Source organism: Notolabrus celidotus, chromosome 21 (genome assembly GCF_009762535.1).
Source record: "Notolabrus celidotus isolate fNotCel1 chromosome 21, fNotCel1.pri, whole genome shotgun sequence".
NCBI lineage: Eukaryota > Metazoa > Chordata > Actinopteri > Labriformes > Labridae > Notolabrus > Notolabrus celidotus.
In genome coordinates, this window is record NC_048292.1 from 21,711,045 (window position 1) to 21,729,354 (window position 18,310).

Genomic DNA, 18,310 nt, shown 5'->3' on the forward strand with positions numbered 1-18,310 from the left:
GTAATCAAACCTCCTGACCGCCTGACAGTTTCTCTGTCACAATAAGAACACATTAAGAAGCCTCGTCCTTTTCTCTCTCTGCAGCAACACCTGACAGAAGAGCTGCACACGGTGGAGAACGGCTACCACGACAACCCCACGCTGGAGGTGATGGAGGTGCAGCCGGAGATGATGGAGAAGAAGATGGCGCTGAATGGGGAGTTCAACGACAGCTGGATTGTGCCCATCGACAACCTGCTGAAGGAGGACATGCCTGACGAGGAGGACACTCACCTGTAGAGTGGAGGAGAGAGAATCGAAGAGAGAGGGGAAGAGAGCTGGTGGATGTTCTTGTTCATGCAGCAGGAGACTTTTTGAACAAACAAGCCCACATGTTGAAGTCTTTTTTTAATGTATGAAGCTCCAATGAATCACACACTGACCGTGGAAGCTTCAGTACATTCTTAAACAGTTCACCAAACCGATTACATTCGTGCCTACACCGTTTTTATACGAATACCTTTTATATAAATGTTCTTCAGGTGAGACTTCCTGCAGAGAAACAGTCAAATAAGTTTTCATCGACGACCAAAATTGAAACGTCCCAAAACACAATCAGTGTGCCTTTCTTTAACCTGCTCTCATAAAGAGTTGATTTGTACACAAACACCTGTAAATAAAGTGTTTTTATCTTATTTCTATGAGCGATGAAGAGTCAGGTGAAGATGATAGAAGACGATCAGAGAGGTCACTGTGACGTCAGCTGCCTCAGACTTACTAACATAGATGAGAGGACCTCAGGATCCTGCAGAGCATCCTGGTGATTTTACAGTAGAGCATGTCGGAGCTATCAGGTGCTTCACCTGGTGAAACTGAGCATTAACTTTAATCACACTGAGGGACAAACCTGTGTAGAGAAAGAACAAGTGAAGGAGTTTAATCAATATGCAGTGTATTGAGTGGAGAATGTATGGAAAGCCTGAAGGGACAAAATACAAGTGTGTTTTCTTTCTAAATGTGACTTAATTCTTTTTTATTTTCATGCGGGGACAAAATGAACTGCAGAGCATTTACAGAAAAAAGATTCCTCGTTACATTTTATTTTGTTTTACTTTTGTCCCTGTTGGCTTTCCATACATACAGAACAACACTCAGTAGGATAAAAACAAAGAAAGTTAAAAACTAAATCCACCAATTTAAAATGTAATAATTCTTGTCTGTAAGTTTTTCTTCAATATTTATATCCGGAATAAAAATAATTATTCACACATGCTTCATAAATCAATATCAATATCTCAAACTAGACAATGTCACTACAATAAAAAGCAACCTCAGGGCCCAGCTGTTAGAGAGTAATCTGATCGGATTAAGGCGATCCGATTGAATCAAATCTTAAGAACAGATTGTTTTAATAAATAATTATGAAATTAGATAAGATCAGGTCACACAATATTGTTTTAATTCTGGTTCAAATCTCCAGTTTGTACAAAAGCCGAATTGAAGCTGGATTCTAGGAACAAAGAGGACTAAAAGTCATCACAAAAACTTTTTTTAAAACATGCTGATGCTTGAATTTCTTTTAATATTTTAAATTGGACATCAGGGCTGTAAAAACAAAGGAGTTTAAAAAATATTTCACCCAATAGCATCATTATCAAGCATCACATATTTGTTCTGAAGCAACTGTCTGGATCTTCAGTTTGTGTAGATTTGGCGCCCCCTGTGGACAAAGTATGCAGACTGTAGTCACATCTGAAACATTGGTGATCCATGAAGTCTGCATGTGATCAGGTTGATCAAATCCAATCTTTAAAAAACAGGAAAAAGGAGAGATCGATGATCTAATCCTGGGTAGCAAAAAAGTGGATTTCTAAATCCCTATCATTCTTATACGGCGCTCTTTAAGGATTAAAATCGAGACAGACGTGCTTTATTTGACCAACCTTTACTCTAAGAACGGAGCCAGGCGGTCTTGTGCCTGGATGAAAACAGCTGGATTTCTTTTTGATGAAACCGGTTGATCGAGACCTTTTATTTACAAATAAAATACATTTTAAAAAGGACATAAATGTTATCTCATGTTATCTTCTATCACGTCCAACCTGCTCTCAGTCAGGCAGCCTAATGAAATATCATATTTGAGAAACATCTCAGAAATTAAGTTAAATTTAGTCGTTTTTAATCCTTTAAGCTGTTCAACAAAGCGACAGTCTGACCTTACAGCAAAGAGAAACGTCAAACGAGAGGATGTGTCTCCTTTTAGTCTTAAAGGTATTTATTGGTGATGATTCTGATAAGTAAGCTACTAAAATCTTGTAGATTTTTCCTGTAATGACTGAGACACAACAGTGTTCTCTAAAGCAAATATCCATGCAATGAGTATGAGTCACATACGCAGAAATTTTCCTGTTTCAGATCATATTTCTTTTTTTATCCTCATAAATAAAAACTTCACAAAATCTCCCACGTCAGTCAAATAATAGTGCCTGAGAATAATACTAAGCTGGTTATGCTTGTTTTTGTACCAGTGAGTGAAGAACACACTGTATATATTTGTATCTGTTCACCGTTGTTGGAGCTGAAGGGATGGAGGAGAACCTGAGCACAGTTCTGTTTGTGGTTTTGGATTTGTTGAGTAATCCTCTTCCCTTTAACCCATTAAGAAGTTAATATATATTTACTTATCTACAAGTGAATCCATCAGCTTGGGCACTCCAATCCTGCTTTGTTGTTTTTTTAAACTGTTTGTGTTTATACTTTCACTTGTATTATTCTATAACTGTGCCGTTTTCACCAAAGTACGTTACCAGTATTTTATGTATTTATGGTTTGTTTGCTGCTGAAGGCGAACAACAGGGGTCTGACACACTGGAAGCTGTAAATTGTTGATCGCCTCGGCGGTCGTGTTGTTTTACCGGATCAGATTTGCAAATAAAGGAAGCTTTTTTTCCACTTTGGCTCCGCTTCTCTCTGAGATGTATGTAATACCGACACGTGGCCACTAGGGGGAGAAACATGACAAATACAAGGAATTAAGAAAACCTGAACAAAATACAATCTTTATTCATTATATACATTACATACAATGCAATACTACAAGGCTTTCTACACATTCACTGTATCCACAGAGTAGTGCTCACTGATCGGAGAGTACAGAGTCCCACCCGGGGGTCCAGAGAGGGGCCAGATAGAAAGAAAGAGTACAAAATAATAACACATCATCCAGTTTTGTGTGGAGATTTACCCTTGAGAGCAAAAAGAAAAGTAGTATTTGGCATTGTGTTGTTTTTTTCTTTACAAAGGTGCGTTCTTAAGTCTTTTAACAGTTTTCTTCTGGCACAAAACGAAACAAAAAGAGATGCTACGGCAAGCGTGAAGAGCCCTAAATGTCAAAATATCATAAATAATCCCTCAGTTAGATATAATATTTTCTCAGCTTAACGCAACAGTTTTTGCCCTGGGTCGAAGACGCATGGAGAGGAACATACAAGGACACAACGTATGTGCCAGCCTCGACTAAAGCCGCAACAAATCAAACAAAATAAATGTTAAAGATTCCTCTATCGGGGAACGTCTGCAGGTTTTCTTTACTCGAATGATTAAAGGAAGGACTGTCACATGCAGGTTATAGAAACACACTGAGATTATTACAGTGACGGCAGGTGCTGCAGCAGAGCACCAACGATCACGGTAAACGACCTTCTGAGGGGAGTCTGTCTGATTCTACATTAGTGCACTTCATGGAAAGGACTTAGCGGTGGCGTAGATGCAAACGTTATGAAATAAAACCCTGAAAACAAACATCTCTGACATTTAAAGGACCATGCTACCATCATTTTGTTTCTTTTAAGCCCATTTCCTACAAATCATGTGCCTTAAAGGGGACATTGTGCAGAATTTAGTGGCGTCTAGCTAATAAAAATCATAGACTGCATACGAGAAGAGCACCTAGCCTCTTAAGTTTCAATGCTGCAGGGCTTTAAACCTGCGTTCTGTCAAATGGCCAGCAGGGGGCGACTCCTTGGTTGCAAAAAGTAGTCTGATAGTTTGGATTTGAATGTAATTTTCCAAATGACTTGACGGCCCCTAGTTTTAGTTTTAAGTCCTCTTCGTGATGCTTTATAACTTTTGAAACTGTGGTCCCATTTGAAGCCAAGCAGACCATAAAAGAGGGGAGGAGTCATAACATGGTGTTACTACTGCAGCAATATGTCAATCCAGGAAGAGTGTCCAAAAATGGTAACTTCCAGGTGGAAAAACATGATAGGATGGCAAAAACGCCAAATTTCAGGCTTTAAAGCGAGAGGAAATGTTTGATTTGTTTATTTTTGGGCTTCTGTAGAAATCAGGGATGTGGGCGTGTAGTCGACATAACTATCAAATGTTGTTAGCACCAGAGCTACCAGTCAGTTAAACTGGTTATTAATATTTTTACTGTAGGCACAGAATTCAGGTAAATTGTCTTGGTTGAAGTGCAGCTCTAAAGCTCTACTACCTGGATGTAAACAAGCACAGGTGACAGATGTCGTCTCGTAGCATGGTGTGGTTTGTCAGTATGTTCATCTTTAAATGGAGTAAAGTTGTATGTCTGGTTAAACTGACATATAACTACTCCACCAGAGCAATAAGGAACCTGTAAAGGCATGAGGACGCTGACATGCAAGGAAGTACTAGCTCTGATAGTGGTAGACAGTCTGCAGACTCAGTGATCCTGTGTTTAGCTGTGTTTGTGGTGAATTTCAGTTTTCTGAGTGTTTTATCACCTTAAGATTATTCAGAATTTAAGTTTTTGTTAGAACGACTAGGAAAAGTGTTGCTTCAAAACAACCTTGGTAGAAACAGCAGAATCTATATGTGAGAACCGACCATCCTGTACGTACAAAAAGAGGATTCTCAGGTAACAAAAGAACATCAATTCTTATTTTTAGGTAATTTATGTTTGAAAAAGTGTCATTGCCCTTACTCAGTCTTACGTACTGGACCTTTGTATACGTAGTGTGATAGTTTGGGGAATACTCTCCCTCACTGATGGATCACAGGAACATGTTTCTCATGCCTGCACACTTAAAGGAGGTTTATCTCACTGGGAACTTTTTAGCACTGGCTCATAATGTTTTCCTTTCACCTTTCAGTAGCATGGTCCTTTAAGTACAAAATAAGTGCATGAATGTGAATCGCTGTCTAGGAAATGCAGATACAAAGGGATTCATTCGTTCACAAGTTCATGTCTGATGACCTGAGGTAAAGCTAGAAGACGAGATCTTTAAATTTGCTATTCATCTATGACTTCAGTGTTCTTTACGCTCAAAGGAAGAAACAGAACGGATCCTGTACATTAAACACAAACAGAGTCTGGTTAACAGTCGCAGAGACAGCCACGTAGTGTTCAGATGAGAAGTGTTTGATGATCAGGTTCGTGTTTAATAACTATTTGAGTGTTACAGAGTCATGGAAGACGAAAGGTGGGACCTCAGATGGTTCTGTAGCAGCAGAAGTGAACGTTTTAACTGAAGGTGTGAGACTAGTATCACCGGTTTGTAGGCAGAGAGCTGCAACAGCTGATCAGTTATCTATCAATCAACCAATCAATCAATTACCAGCTTTTATAAAAGCTTCATTCAGATTGAGTCCAAATAGAAGCTTCTTCAGTGTGATCATTTACTGGTTTCTTCACTTCTGATTGACTGTTAATGGAATAATTTGTTTTTTGACTTTTTTGCACACGTTTGATTTTTTTTTAACATTTTTGGGCATTTTCAAAAAAAAATTTTTAACATTTTGATGCCAAAAATGTTTAATTAATTGAAAAATATTTAACAAATGCATCAACTATTTAATCATAGTCAGTTGCAGCCCTCCTCCAGGGTTACTCTCATAGTCAGTCTGACTCTTGACCTGTTTTTGGAAGATAAAACGCTGTCAGTGATTCGTTCACTTGTCTTTTAACATTTTTTTGACATTATAATTTGCTTTTATATTAGTTTTTTTATTTTTAATTGATTTTACAACAACTTTACCAAATGTGTGTTTTTCTTTTCCTTTAATCTGGAAAGACAGTCTGCAGGGGACCAAAAGGTCTCGGGTATCTCGTCTTTGTTTTAACAACAGTTGAGAGTTGAGTGTGTTTATATCGACAAGAGCATTTCGCTTATATCAGGTTCTTTTAGTAGCCTGTTTGTGTTTATGCATGCAACAACTTACCACGATTTTCAGAAACAAGAATAACTCATCTAGGAGTGAGGTGGAAACAACAGACCTGCATGGTGGTGTTGTTTAATAATGCTGAGCCTGCAAGTGGTCTCATTTTTCTCAGATTTCTAAATTGCCGTAATTTGTTTTGCAAAAAATAAACATCAAAGGCGCCCGCAAAAATAAGACGCAGTGATCAGAAACCAGGATAGAAGTCTTTATCATGTTTACAGGGGTATGAATAACCAGGTTTCTGTGTGAGTGTAAACGGCACATCCTGGATATGATCAAAACCAGGATCAGGCTCATAAAGTCCAGATAAATTCACTCAATGTTTCGAAAGGGAGCTGATAAAGATCCAATCAGTGATTTTCGATGAGTGTTCAGGCAACAGAAACTTCTATGGAAGTCAAATAACAAAAACCTGGTGTGTGTCTGTTTAATGGATGTATATCAAAGCTACTGAAAGCTCTAGATTCTGATTGGCTGGCAGAAGCTGATTAAATTCTAGCAACTGGAAAGTGTGACTATACCACGTTTGCAGGTCTTCATGAAGGAGGTATTATTCAACACGTGAATTACACCACCATGAGGTGAGCTTAGGTAGAGGGATTATAATTCATGTTGGTGCAGCTAAAGAACAAATCAGTCTGCTGAACAATCACCGGATGTCATCTCAACCTGTCGAGATATTTCAGTTGTATTTCAGAGATAAGATCTGAGGTTGTTTGTTTTCGTTGCTGTAAAGGAAGTCGTGGAGGCGAGGCAGGTCTAATCTATAAATCCTCTCTGGGCACATTCGGGATAACTGGGGCAAAAAGGAACATTTCACCAACTAATTCATCACACGTCAGAGTATCATCGTGTTCACACATTAGAACAAAAAAAAGAAGCTCTTCTCACTCCCATCATCGTCAAACTTATTACTGGCACCGGCACTTCACTCACACACCGTGTTTTAATTTATTTCCAATAAGTTATAATAATAATTAAGTTATACTGTAGAGCCAGAGAGTTACGATATGTGGACCCTGACTTTTTTTTTTAAGAAGAGGGACGAGAGAGAAGCAGATCTGAGCACATCTGATCTGAGTCTGTTCACCCCAAAGAAGTCCTATATGTGTATTTACATTTTCTGTACACGTCTATTCATCACCGAGGGAAACAAATCAAACCCATGAAACCAAACTTCACCAGGCAAATTTACAGGGAGAGCAACCAAAATCAATAATTAGATATATATTAAACTTTATCTCATAGAATCTTTGCTCCATAATTACACCTTTGACTCTTTTTGGCTGACACATTCATGAGAAGTGCTGCAGGACGAAAGTTTTAAAAGCAGACGCTGAAGTTTCATCAGGTGAATCCAAACTGACCTGTCACAACAACTGGCCTCAGCAGACAGCGGCGTGTCTTCTGTTCTGCTCCGAGCGCCTGTGAGGGTCCAAAGCTCAAATCCAACATTTTTAAACTCTACAAAAAGACTGCAAACGAATGCAAATCTTTTTTTTTTGGCCTTAACTTTTCTACCGAGGGGGAAAACAAGAGATGATGAGAAACAGAAGCGATATTTGGCAGAGTTCAGAGGGGCTTTGCGTGCTCCAAGATATCTTCATTACCAAGAAGAAGAAAAAACAAAGGGATATCTTGGGAGAAGAGAAACACACACTTCAGGTTGTTGGTGATTCAGTCACATCCGAACACCGCAGTGTTGTTCGTGTGTGTGTTTACCTCAGCGTTGGGTAACAGCAGAAGCTTCCGCACGAGGAGTTATCCCACAAGCAGGGTTCAGGAATAGAAAAATTACTGGTCTCTGTGTCCTCTGTCCCATCAGGTGCAGGGATGGGCAGGAGTTCAGTCAGTCCAGCAGGTGAGGTGAGGTGGTGAGGGAGGGGTGGGCGTTGGAAGTAGTAGGGGCTAAAGCGTGATGAGGTCTACTAGATTTCCTTTAGGCGGAGTCATGCTGTCCGGGAAGAAGTTGACCAGTGTGTCAAAGAGCTGCGTCCGCTGAGCGTACGTCTGATCCACGTCTGAGAAACCTGAGAGGGGGAAGATTATACGAATCAGGCCAGTTACAAGTGGAGGGAAAGAACAAGTTATTGCACTAGACCACCGGACCAGTAGAGGGCAGTAAGACAGAGATGAAGGCCATACAACAAAGATGACGCTATAGAATGAGACAGACAGGCTCGCATCATCATTAGTGACTAGTGGTGCAACGTTTATGGAGCAGTTCGCATGTTGGCACTTTGCCAGCTGTAGGACCCTAGAATGCACGAAAACGGTGTGTTCCAAGTTTGCAGCTCAAAGAAAAGTGGACGGTGAAAATCAGCGATTGAAAGAAGAATGGAGTGAAACTTCTGAAGTTCCTCTGCTCCTTCACTTGTCATGCCATGAAATGCAGTGAATGAGGCAGGACTGGGCCAACAGATAGGGTGCTTTGCACAAGCACAAGCAGAACATTTTGAGTTGAAACTTGTTTTTGTTTAATGGGCAAAAGTTTACAGGTGTTTTACAAAATAAATGGAGGACAAAGTTATATTTGTCTTGTCTTGTTTTTTTTTATTGATTTTTTTTTTTGCTGATCCAAAAAATGATCCGATCCGTGACTCAAATCCGCGAAACGATCCGAACCGTGAGTCTTTTGATCTGTTGCACCCCTATTAGTGACACTACAGTTAGCCTTTTAGCATGAAGGAGATTACTCTTGTGCTGTTTTTGATTGTACTTTATTGCAAATGGATTCACACCGGTGTTCCAGTTTAAAGAGCAACCCTATCAACTGAAGACTCAGCCGGATGCATCCCTCATAAACGTCTGTAGATGATCATTAAATATCTGATGAGGATATTTTGACATTTGAATAAAAACTAAATTAGGATGCAATCCCAAAAGGACTCCCTCTGTGTGTCAACAGCTGTTGTAAACTCCACCAACACTGACACATTCAGCTGAAGGTCTCCAGTTTACAGGGTCACTCTTCAGACTGTAACACCGGGAGCTGAGCAGGGGCTTCTCAGGGGGATATGAAATACTCCCGAACTAAATTTAGGCCCTTGTTCCTGCGGTCGACAAGCACCTCATATGCATTTTTCGACCGCAGGAACTTTACCCCTGAACTATGCGCGTTTCGACTGGAGGACTCGGGGTCTAAATTTAGTTCAGAGCTAGATAATCTCCCCCCTAAAATGCCCCTGCTAGGAGGGTAATAATTTTCAAAGGTCCCGAGGCTTTCAGGGGGCAGGGCCTGCAAAGCTGAACGTGTCTGATCTGTGATTCACTTGATTTCTCTTTCTTGCATTAGTTTTTATTTGTTCTACCTTTTTTGTACGTGTGTGTACTTTTCAAAAGAAGAAGCTGTGATTCACTTGATTTAAGAGCTTGTAACAGTAGTCATCTCAGCCCACCACAAATGCGTCTCTCCCGGTGTTCTGGTTTTAAAAGTGACCCTGTAAACTGGAGACCTTCACCTGAACGTGTCAGTGTTTGTGGAGTTTACACAGCTGTTGAAACACAGAGGGAGTTCCTGGGAATGCAAACTAGTTTAGTTTGTTATTAAGATTTCAAAATATCCTCATCAGATATTTAAAGATCGTCTAAAGACGTTTATAAGGGATGCATCCGGCTGAAAGTCTCCAGTTAACAGGGTCGCTCTTTAAACTGGAACACCGGCCGATTAGTTTATGTGACTCACATACACAAACTCTGCATGCACAGCGCTCAGCTCCTTGTGCAGAGAGGGTCTGCAGAATCAAACAGTCTATATTTGAATGTACTGAGACTTCTTACCTAAGGGGATGAAGTCGGAGCTGGACTTGAAGAGAGCCGAAGGCAGAAGCTGGAACTGAAGCACAACATGAACATCAGAGACAGATCACAAAACATTTACAGATGAAGCATCCGTTGCAAATCTCTGCTTACAAACACGGCAGAAGACACTTCAAGAGGCTAGAAGGATGTTATAAACCACAGATCAGGATCTTGAGACTTGTTACATCTTGCATTGTTTTCTCTTTATCTGCTTTCTTGCTGCATCACTACACTTTGATTCATCTCCTCTGCCTTTCCTGCATGTTCTTAAATATTATCTCCTTTTCTTCCTTAATCTGAGATGATCAGTCAGTACCTCTTTGGTCTCATCAGGGTCCGTGTGGTCCACTGTCAGCGAGAGGTCGTTCTGCAGGTATTTGAGTGCACTCAGTGGCTCTGACTGGGCTTTCTCCTCAAACCTGCAAAATCAAAACACAAGGGTTATAATTCACACTGTGGGGGTGTAGTTACAACTCACAAACACTAGATGGCAGCCTCACAGCAGAGATGATCTCTGAGCGGAGCAGTCATGCTTCTTAGTGGGACACGGATGGAAGATTTCATGCTAAATTTAAAGTCTTTTCTGACATACGAACTACTTTCTCCTTTTTGCTACAACAAGATAAACATCCGATCACAATAAATACTTTTTAACGTGATCCTCCTGCTGCTCAGTTGCAGGATTTGTCCACACACATGCATGACGTGGTTAAACCAACAACCTGTCAGAGGAATCAAGATTTTCATCTCCTGATCTGTAAATTCAATTTAAATTTATTTGAATTGCGCCAACATTAAAGTGTGAAACTCCGTGGGATGGCTCACAAAGACACAACGGTGCATCTTTAAATCACTTGTATAAGATAAAGAGGACACTCTCATGTCACACCCTGTTTTAAATTACACTCCTCTGGCAGCTTTATTAAAACAGTGTTAAACTTTACACGGACGGTGACTGGTCGTTTCATATTATTCAGTCACAGCTGGAAAGCATCCTTCAGTTTGATAACATCAGTATCAGTTGTGTTCAGACTGGTCTATCAGTTAAACACACAGCACGTGTCACGCAGCGGAGAGGCAGACCTGTACTTCCTGATGAGGTATCTGCAGTGGCGGAGCAGGTACTCCTTGGAGGGCCGACACAGTTTGAGGGACCAAAAGTCGTCTAGACGCATCTTAGGAGAACAAGACTTCCCGGGGTTTCCACCAAACAGGTAATGCACCTGGAGACAAGAGAAACACACAACATATATTATTACATGAACTCTCCTACAGGCTTATGAAAACTGAATCCAGGGATTATATAACACTCAACTTAAAAAAAACAACATTATATAAGAGATAATGTAAAACAAGCAGGGCACTATAGATGGAATACATCCTGACAGGAAGATGCAGGCCGGCCTCAGGGTCTCGTCATTTCTCGTCTGTTTTAAACTATGCTGACATTTTCTTTCACATTTACTTTAAACATCTGTGAGCTCTGTGTGTCTTTAATCCTTCTTGTTTTCTTTTTATTCACCTTCATACTTTACAGTGTTTCCCAAAGAGTGATGCTGGGTGTGAGGCCGAGGGATAGGTCTACTTAAAAACATTACCCTATCCATCCATCCATCCATCCATCCATCCATCCATCCATCCATCCATCCATCCATCAATCCATCCATCCATCCATCCATTATCTTGACCGCTTATCCCGTTAGGGGTCACGGGGGGCTGGAGCCTATCCAAGCTGGCCCAACATTACCCTATTCTATCTATATTATGTTGTGTCCTTTACATATTTATTATCTTATCATGTATTTTAAACGTTAATTGTGCTGAATTGTATCTTAATTATATAACCACAACTGTTGATCAACATGTGGAGGACACTTGGTAATGATGCAGCGTATTTTCACAAGGATCTCAAAGTAAGACATCAGCATCAACCAGTTCATATTTAGCATGATCACTTCAATCAATGCATTAACAGGAGGGATGTACTGCAGCATCTCTCTCTTTGATCACCTGCAGAGCGTGCATCAGGTGCTGCAGAGTGCAACAAGAGATTGAGATGGCGATTTTATTCTGATAAAAAAATGAAAGCGGTAAACTTAAGCGGCTGAAAAAGCACTCTACAGACGATACCCGAGCAGGCCGTCAGAGTAAACAGGCTAGTATTAAACATAATTTACCTATATTTATTTGACTATTGATTTTTTAATATTTCCCTTTTCATTTATTATTTTAATGTTCTTAATCCATCCTTGTCTATTTCCTCTGATGAGGTATCGCCTTCTTCTTGAAACTTTTTTAACTTCCTTTATTGCTTTTTTAAAACCTCTATAACAAATAATTGTTGCTCTACTGTTTCATCACTTTATTCTGTTTAATTTGCGTAAACATTGTGTAACCTCCTTCCACTGAAGGAATGATAAATGGAAGAAGCTACCAAACAGGCCAGACAACAACAAAACTTTTTATTTTGAATTTAGTTTTTTGCATTATTAGAATTTTTACACTTCTCTCTGTCTGTTAAAGGTTTACTCTGTCATCCACCTGAATCCTGCAAAGTTTGTTTGGCAAAAGACTTTGTAAACTTTTGTTCTTAAAGGTGCTACATAAATAAAAGTTATTATTATATCATTATTATTATATTAAGAGAGGGTAAACTGCAAAATCTGCAGGACTGAGTGTTTAAGGAAGCTGTTTTAAAGGTGACATATCATGCAAAATTGACTTTTTAATGGTTCTCTACCTGAAATATGTTTCCCTGGCATGTCTACAAACCCCCCGAGAATGAAAAAAATCCATTCTGCCACTGTTCTGATTTCTTCACCTTTCTATAAATGTGTGTGAAACGAGCCGTTTCAGACTTCCGTGTTTTTGTTACGTAACAACAATATCCGGTCTGTCACGGAGTCAGAGCTCAGAGCTTGTTCAGCCCATAGACTGTATAAAACACAACTCAACCCCTCCTCTGTTTTTCATTCCCTGCACAAATGTGTGCTAACAAGGAGCTTAGGAAGGAGGCATGCTAGTTGTAGGCTGTATTTATAAATACAAAGGTCGGTTTTACTCCCCACATATGCAGATTTGAAGATCTAGTGGATGATTTTTATTTGTCATGGATAAGTGCTAGTGCTAATTAGCATCGCCACATAGCTACATGTTCATAGCTGTAGCTGTAGCTGTGTACCAAGACACACAGACAAATAAAACAACAAGAAACACAAAATCTGTGACCAATCCTTCAGAAAGGTCCCGCTGCCTTTCTGGTAGAGGTCGGTTTTACTCCCCACGTCTGCAGATTTGAAGATCTAGTGGATGATTTTTATTTATCATGGATAAGTGTTAGTGCTAGTTAGCATAGCCACATAGCTACATGTTCGTAGCTGTGTACCAAGACACACGTCGACATACTGATAAATAACACAACAAGAAACACTAAATCTATGACCAATCGTTCAGAAAGGTCCTGCTACAGGCGCCTCTCTGTCAGGATCAGATTCTGGATCAGATTCAGAGGGTTGAAGTAACGTGATCTCTGAGCAGCCGTGTATATTCAGCCAACATGTAAACATTAGATCAACGTGCCGGAGAGCCGAGGGCACATCCACTTCCTGAGGGGGCGTGGTCAGAGAGAAAACAGAGTGTTCTGAGGAGGACTGAAGAAAGGGGCTTTTCAGGCATGCCAAAATCTGATTTCAAAGTGTTTTTTTTGAGCATAAACTTTAAAGACATGTTTTGGGGACCTCTTAGACCAATATATATTGATGAAAAAAGCGTGATATGTCACCTTTAAAAGTGCTGCATGATGTCTGATCTCTAACTTACACTATTTTTTGTTTCTGATCAAGTTTTGCTGTGATAAAAGCAGCCAATATATATATATTTTAAACTGTGTCAAACATTTTGTGACAACATGTCCAAACAGAGGTTACAGAGGTTTGTGTTTGTTAATCTGAGCCTTGCAATAGTTCAAAATCAGATTATTTAAAGTAAAAGAAAGGTCAAATTTGCAGGATTACTTGCTCTAATTGCACGTATTGTTTTATCAGTTTGAGAGAATCATTAAAGAAACAGTTATATCTCATCAGAACTGAGATTATCAGATAGATTTCTAATCTTCCAATCAACTAGATTATAATCCTCTCCATAAATTTGACTCTTTCTTCTGTCGGCTCCGTTTACTCGTCAGGACTCTGAGTGAACCGTGCTTCATCTTCTGACGTTGTTTTTGCAGCTTTAAGGAGAAAACTAAAGCTCATGTGAAGCGTTGTTGTGACAGAAAACGAACGTGAGAAAGAAGATGAGCCAGATGTGTGAGTGATAATCTGATGCAGCATGAATTAAAATCCGACAAAGGTTGGAGCTTGTTGTTGAAGTGATTGTGAGTGTTACTATTTGAGTGTTTGTCATGAAATCTGTGTGATGGTGTGTGTGTGTGTGTGAGTGTGTGTGCTACCTTGTGCAGCTCGTCGTAGACCAGCTGGTGGGCAAAGCGTGGACACGGCTCCTCCTCCTGCAGAGCTTTACTCGGGTTCTCTTTCACCGCCTGATCGTTCTTGTACACACACGACCTGAGCACACAGAGAAGAGGAGGAAGAGTGAGGAAGAAGAAAATACTTAACACTTCCTGGAGCCTTTTAAAAAAATCTGTTCAACAAATGCAGTCTGTTATGCACACACACACACACACACACACACACACACACACACACACAGGCCAACACATGCACTGGCAGAGAGAAACATGCGCGCATCATCATAACGCTGCAAGTGTCTCGCTGACTGATTTCACTGGACACTGAGTACAAGAACAGCTACTGGAGTCAATGTACCGGAACAGGGAGGGCTGCAGCCTGTTCTTTCACAATCACTCATCGAAACATGACATGTGCACACGCATGCAGACACACACTCACACACTCACACACGCACTGGGAACATGCTGTTCCTTGGTGGAGGGCTGTGAGGTCAGGAAATGCCTTGAAATGTGACAAGTGTTGAGAAGTGTGTTTTATTTGTTGTGGTTTGTTGTGAGATGTTGTTTACGAGGGTTTCCTCCTTCTCTGTCTCTCTCTCTCTCCCACCCCCCCCCCCCCCTCTCTCTCTCTATCTCTCTATCTCTCTCTTTTTCGTCGCTGTGGGAGTTTGTTTGTTGTTCGTCGTCGTACCAGTTGTTGCGTGCGATGTCGTAGATCCAGAAGGAGTTGCGGACGTTCTCCTCTCGTTTGTCCTTGTCCTTGCTGAGGCCGGACAGGACGTGGATCTCGTTGAGTTCTGGGTCGATGGTGGCTCTCTGCGTGAAGCCTGTCATGGGAACTGAGGAGGCGAAAACAACAACAAAAAAACAAGAAAAACAGAGATTATTTCAGAAGTTCTACTCTGGAAGATATGTTGGCGGTGAGCAAAAACCTTCACCAGGGTAATAAAGACATAAACACATTTCTAACAACAACAAACTACTCTGTGATACAGAAACACTCTGCCATAGCAACAAGGCCCTGCAGGCTCACAGTGAGCAGAATGCAAGCTCAGCTTGATAGGACAGAAACAGCGACACACTGTTGTTCTTCAGCGGCCTGCTGCGGGTGGAGCACGGCACCCAAAATGATAGATTCCAATCCTCTCTGTGGGTCAGTGATCCGAGCGGCTCACAGCCTCTATCAGCAGACACATCAGATGTAAACATTATGTATGACGAGGCTGCACGCACAGCTCATACCACGGGATGCATGCATTACATAACCTCATCCTATCTCTAAAAATACAGCGCCCACAGTTCAGCTGATTCTTTATGTCACGTGTTGCATCATACAGAGCTGTAGGAGCAGAAGAGCAAGCACGGCATGCATCAAACTCACGATCACCTCCAGAGATCTGACACAACGTGCTCATCTCTGCTCCGTCTCTGCTTTTTAATGTAAATCTCTTTAGACAGCTGTGTTAAATACTTCATTCTCATTTGTCAGTATCCTAAAGCAGCATCACTGCTACTCTGCAGCTGTGATCACAAACTTTGAAGGACTCTTGATGTGTAATCTTGTCAATCCGCAGAAAGCAGGTTAATTTGACGTCTTAAAATAAGAAATAAGAAAAAGACGAACAAAAAGGGGAAAAATCTAGAAACGTCACCAAAACATCCTTTTTCCGCCTCCGCAATATTGCACCCCTCAGATCCTCTCTCCTCCTCTGCTGCCGAAACCCTTGTACACGCCTTCATAACCTGCACTACTGCAACAGCATCCTTTACGGCCTTCCCTCCACTGTCCTCCAACAACTGTAACATGTCCAGAACTCAGCTGACTGGTTACTCACCCACTCCCGCTCCAGAGCCCACATCACACCCATCCTTCAGCACCTCCACTGGCTCCCTATACAGTACTGAACAGCCCTCAGTAACCTCGCCCCCTCATACCCAACCGACATCCTCAAACGCCACTCCCCGTCTCGCTGCCTCAGATCATCAGATGACAATCTCCTGTCCCCTATCACCAAGTCCAAGCCGCGCACCTTGGGGGACAGAGCCTTTGCCATCGCTGCCCCGACTGGAACTCTCTCCCTCCACACATCCGCAACTCTGACTAAGTTCAATCATTCAAAAAGACCTTCCTGTTCAAAAAAGCCTCAACACTGTTCTATTTTATTTATTTATTTATTTATTTTCTGTAAAGCGACTTTGAGTACCATGAAAAGTGCTATACAAATTTGATTAATTATTATGATTATGATTATGATTATAATCATTATTATTGTTATCTACAAACCTGAGGATGACACGCAAAGAAAACATTTAGAACAAGGTTAAGACACCAAGGTGTTTGAGATTTACTCGTTCATTCATCAGTCCTCACAAACTGACGAGGCAGAAAAACTCAATCAGATGATATTCATTCACTTATTGAAATTTGAATAGTTAATGCCAATATCAATATCACAAAGAAACAAAATCTGTGGGACTTAGATCCAGATTTACTCATCATCAAAATGAACTGAAAATATTAATGTTGGCTATTTCAGGGTGATTGAAGTTCAGACATTACTGCGATCAACAGCAGCGAACAGTCCTCTCATATAGTAAATAATTAAGTTTACTTTAATGCTTTAATCTTCAAATGATCAGAGTTAAACTACAGACTTCTTCCTTTGCTTATTCTTGATATTTTTAATACTATCTCCTCTGAAAAAGGTATTAAATACGACTAAAGCACTTTGTAGACATCTCTCAACTTCCAGGAGGTGTTTGTTTTACAACCAGCATCAAAACTTTATGACCACAAATAAAGTTTAAACACGTTTACCTCCGAGCCAAATATAATTCAGTTTAAAAACGTCTACGGAGTTAATCTGATTTACCTCCGTTTAAAATCCAGACTTGACTTCTGCTCAACAGGTTCATGCAACATGCAGACTGAACTCTTGGCAGAACTGAGAGTAGCTTTGTTCTCTTTTAAAAACATTAAAGTGAGCGGAGCTGCCACGTCAGGCCTCATCGTGTAAAACATTGTTCTGCAGGAGATTCTCAGAAACACAAAACAGAACAAGACTCTAATTTATCCAACGAGCTGCACAGAACCAGAAACAGACGACGGCTGTGATTCATCAACAATACCCTTCAGATACTAACTGTGTTTTTAATTTGGAGGTAGACCAGAGAGCAGACTTTAAATGCTGCACTGTGCTGCGACTGCAGGAGAACAACAACAACAACATGTCATTAAAAACTATGACTCACTGTGATGGAGGGAAACGCTGCACAATTAATGTAAATGTCGATGTTATGGACACTTAAGCATCCACAATAAACATATCAGTTACACATCAATATACACAAGCAATGTGTACATTTTATCGATTTAATGGAGGCCTGAGTGTAAGGGTCGTTCTTTAGCTTCATCTTGATGTTGCTAAATGAAGCCATTACTTGGTAATAATGAAGCAGAGAAAAAATACAGCTTTGTAAATTTATTTTGGATTCAGGAGGGGCAAGTTGTAAACATAGGCGGCAGGCAGATACAGACACTTTGATTTAAAGCTAATACTCTCCAGTATTTGTTTACTTCTTGCACATAGAATCTCTGTGGTCAATTAAGATGATTCAAATCAGTGAGATGAAAAATAAACTGCAATACCATTTTCTTACAGCAGAGGGCGCACTCTGCATCTGAGTTCTCTTGTTACACCTGCAACTGCACTCCTACGGCCAAATTCCACTAGATCTGCGCCACAACACCACATCTGATAGGTTTCTATTCTAGTCAATGTGTTAACTTCCACTGGATCAGCTCCGTTGCATTCCGGCTGCGTCTCTAATTTGTTAGGTCGGAGCCCGATCAGATAC

At 40.6% G+C, this 18,310-nt stretch overlaps 2 protein-coding genes across 2 annotated transcripts in view; one reads left to right on the forward strand and one right to left on the reverse strand.

The window, feature by feature from the left end:
* The window catches only part of podxl (podocalyxin-like), a 28,041-nt gene extending 25,105 nt beyond the window's left edge, over positions 1-2,936 (forward strand). The window contains exon 8 of the mRNA XM_034673396.1: positions 85-2,936. Within this exon, the coding sequence (XP_034529287.1) occupies positions 85-279 (195 nt within the window). The 3' untranslated portion in view covers positions 280-2,936. The remainder of the gene's footprint in view (positions 1-84) is intronic.
* Positions 2,937-3,011: 75 nt separating this feature from the next.
* mkln1 (muskelin 1, intracellular mediator containing kelch motifs) overlaps positions 3,012-18,310 on the reverse strand; it is a 39,229-nt gene continuing 23,930 nt past the window's right edge. Inside the window, exons 13-18 of the mRNA XM_034673395.1 lie at positions 15,144-15,291; positions 14,432-14,546; positions 11,065-11,204; positions 10,298-10,400; positions 9,961-10,015; positions 3,012-8,210 (exon numbers count right to left, since the gene is read on the reverse strand). Coding sequence (XP_034529286.1) covers positions 8,089-8,210; positions 9,961-10,015; positions 10,298-10,400; positions 11,065-11,204; positions 14,432-14,546; positions 15,144-15,291 — 683 coding nt within the window. The 3' untranslated portion in view covers positions 3,012-8,088. The remainder of the gene's footprint in view (positions 8,211-9,960; positions 10,016-10,297; positions 10,401-11,064; positions 11,205-14,431; positions 14,547-15,143; positions 15,292-18,310) is intronic.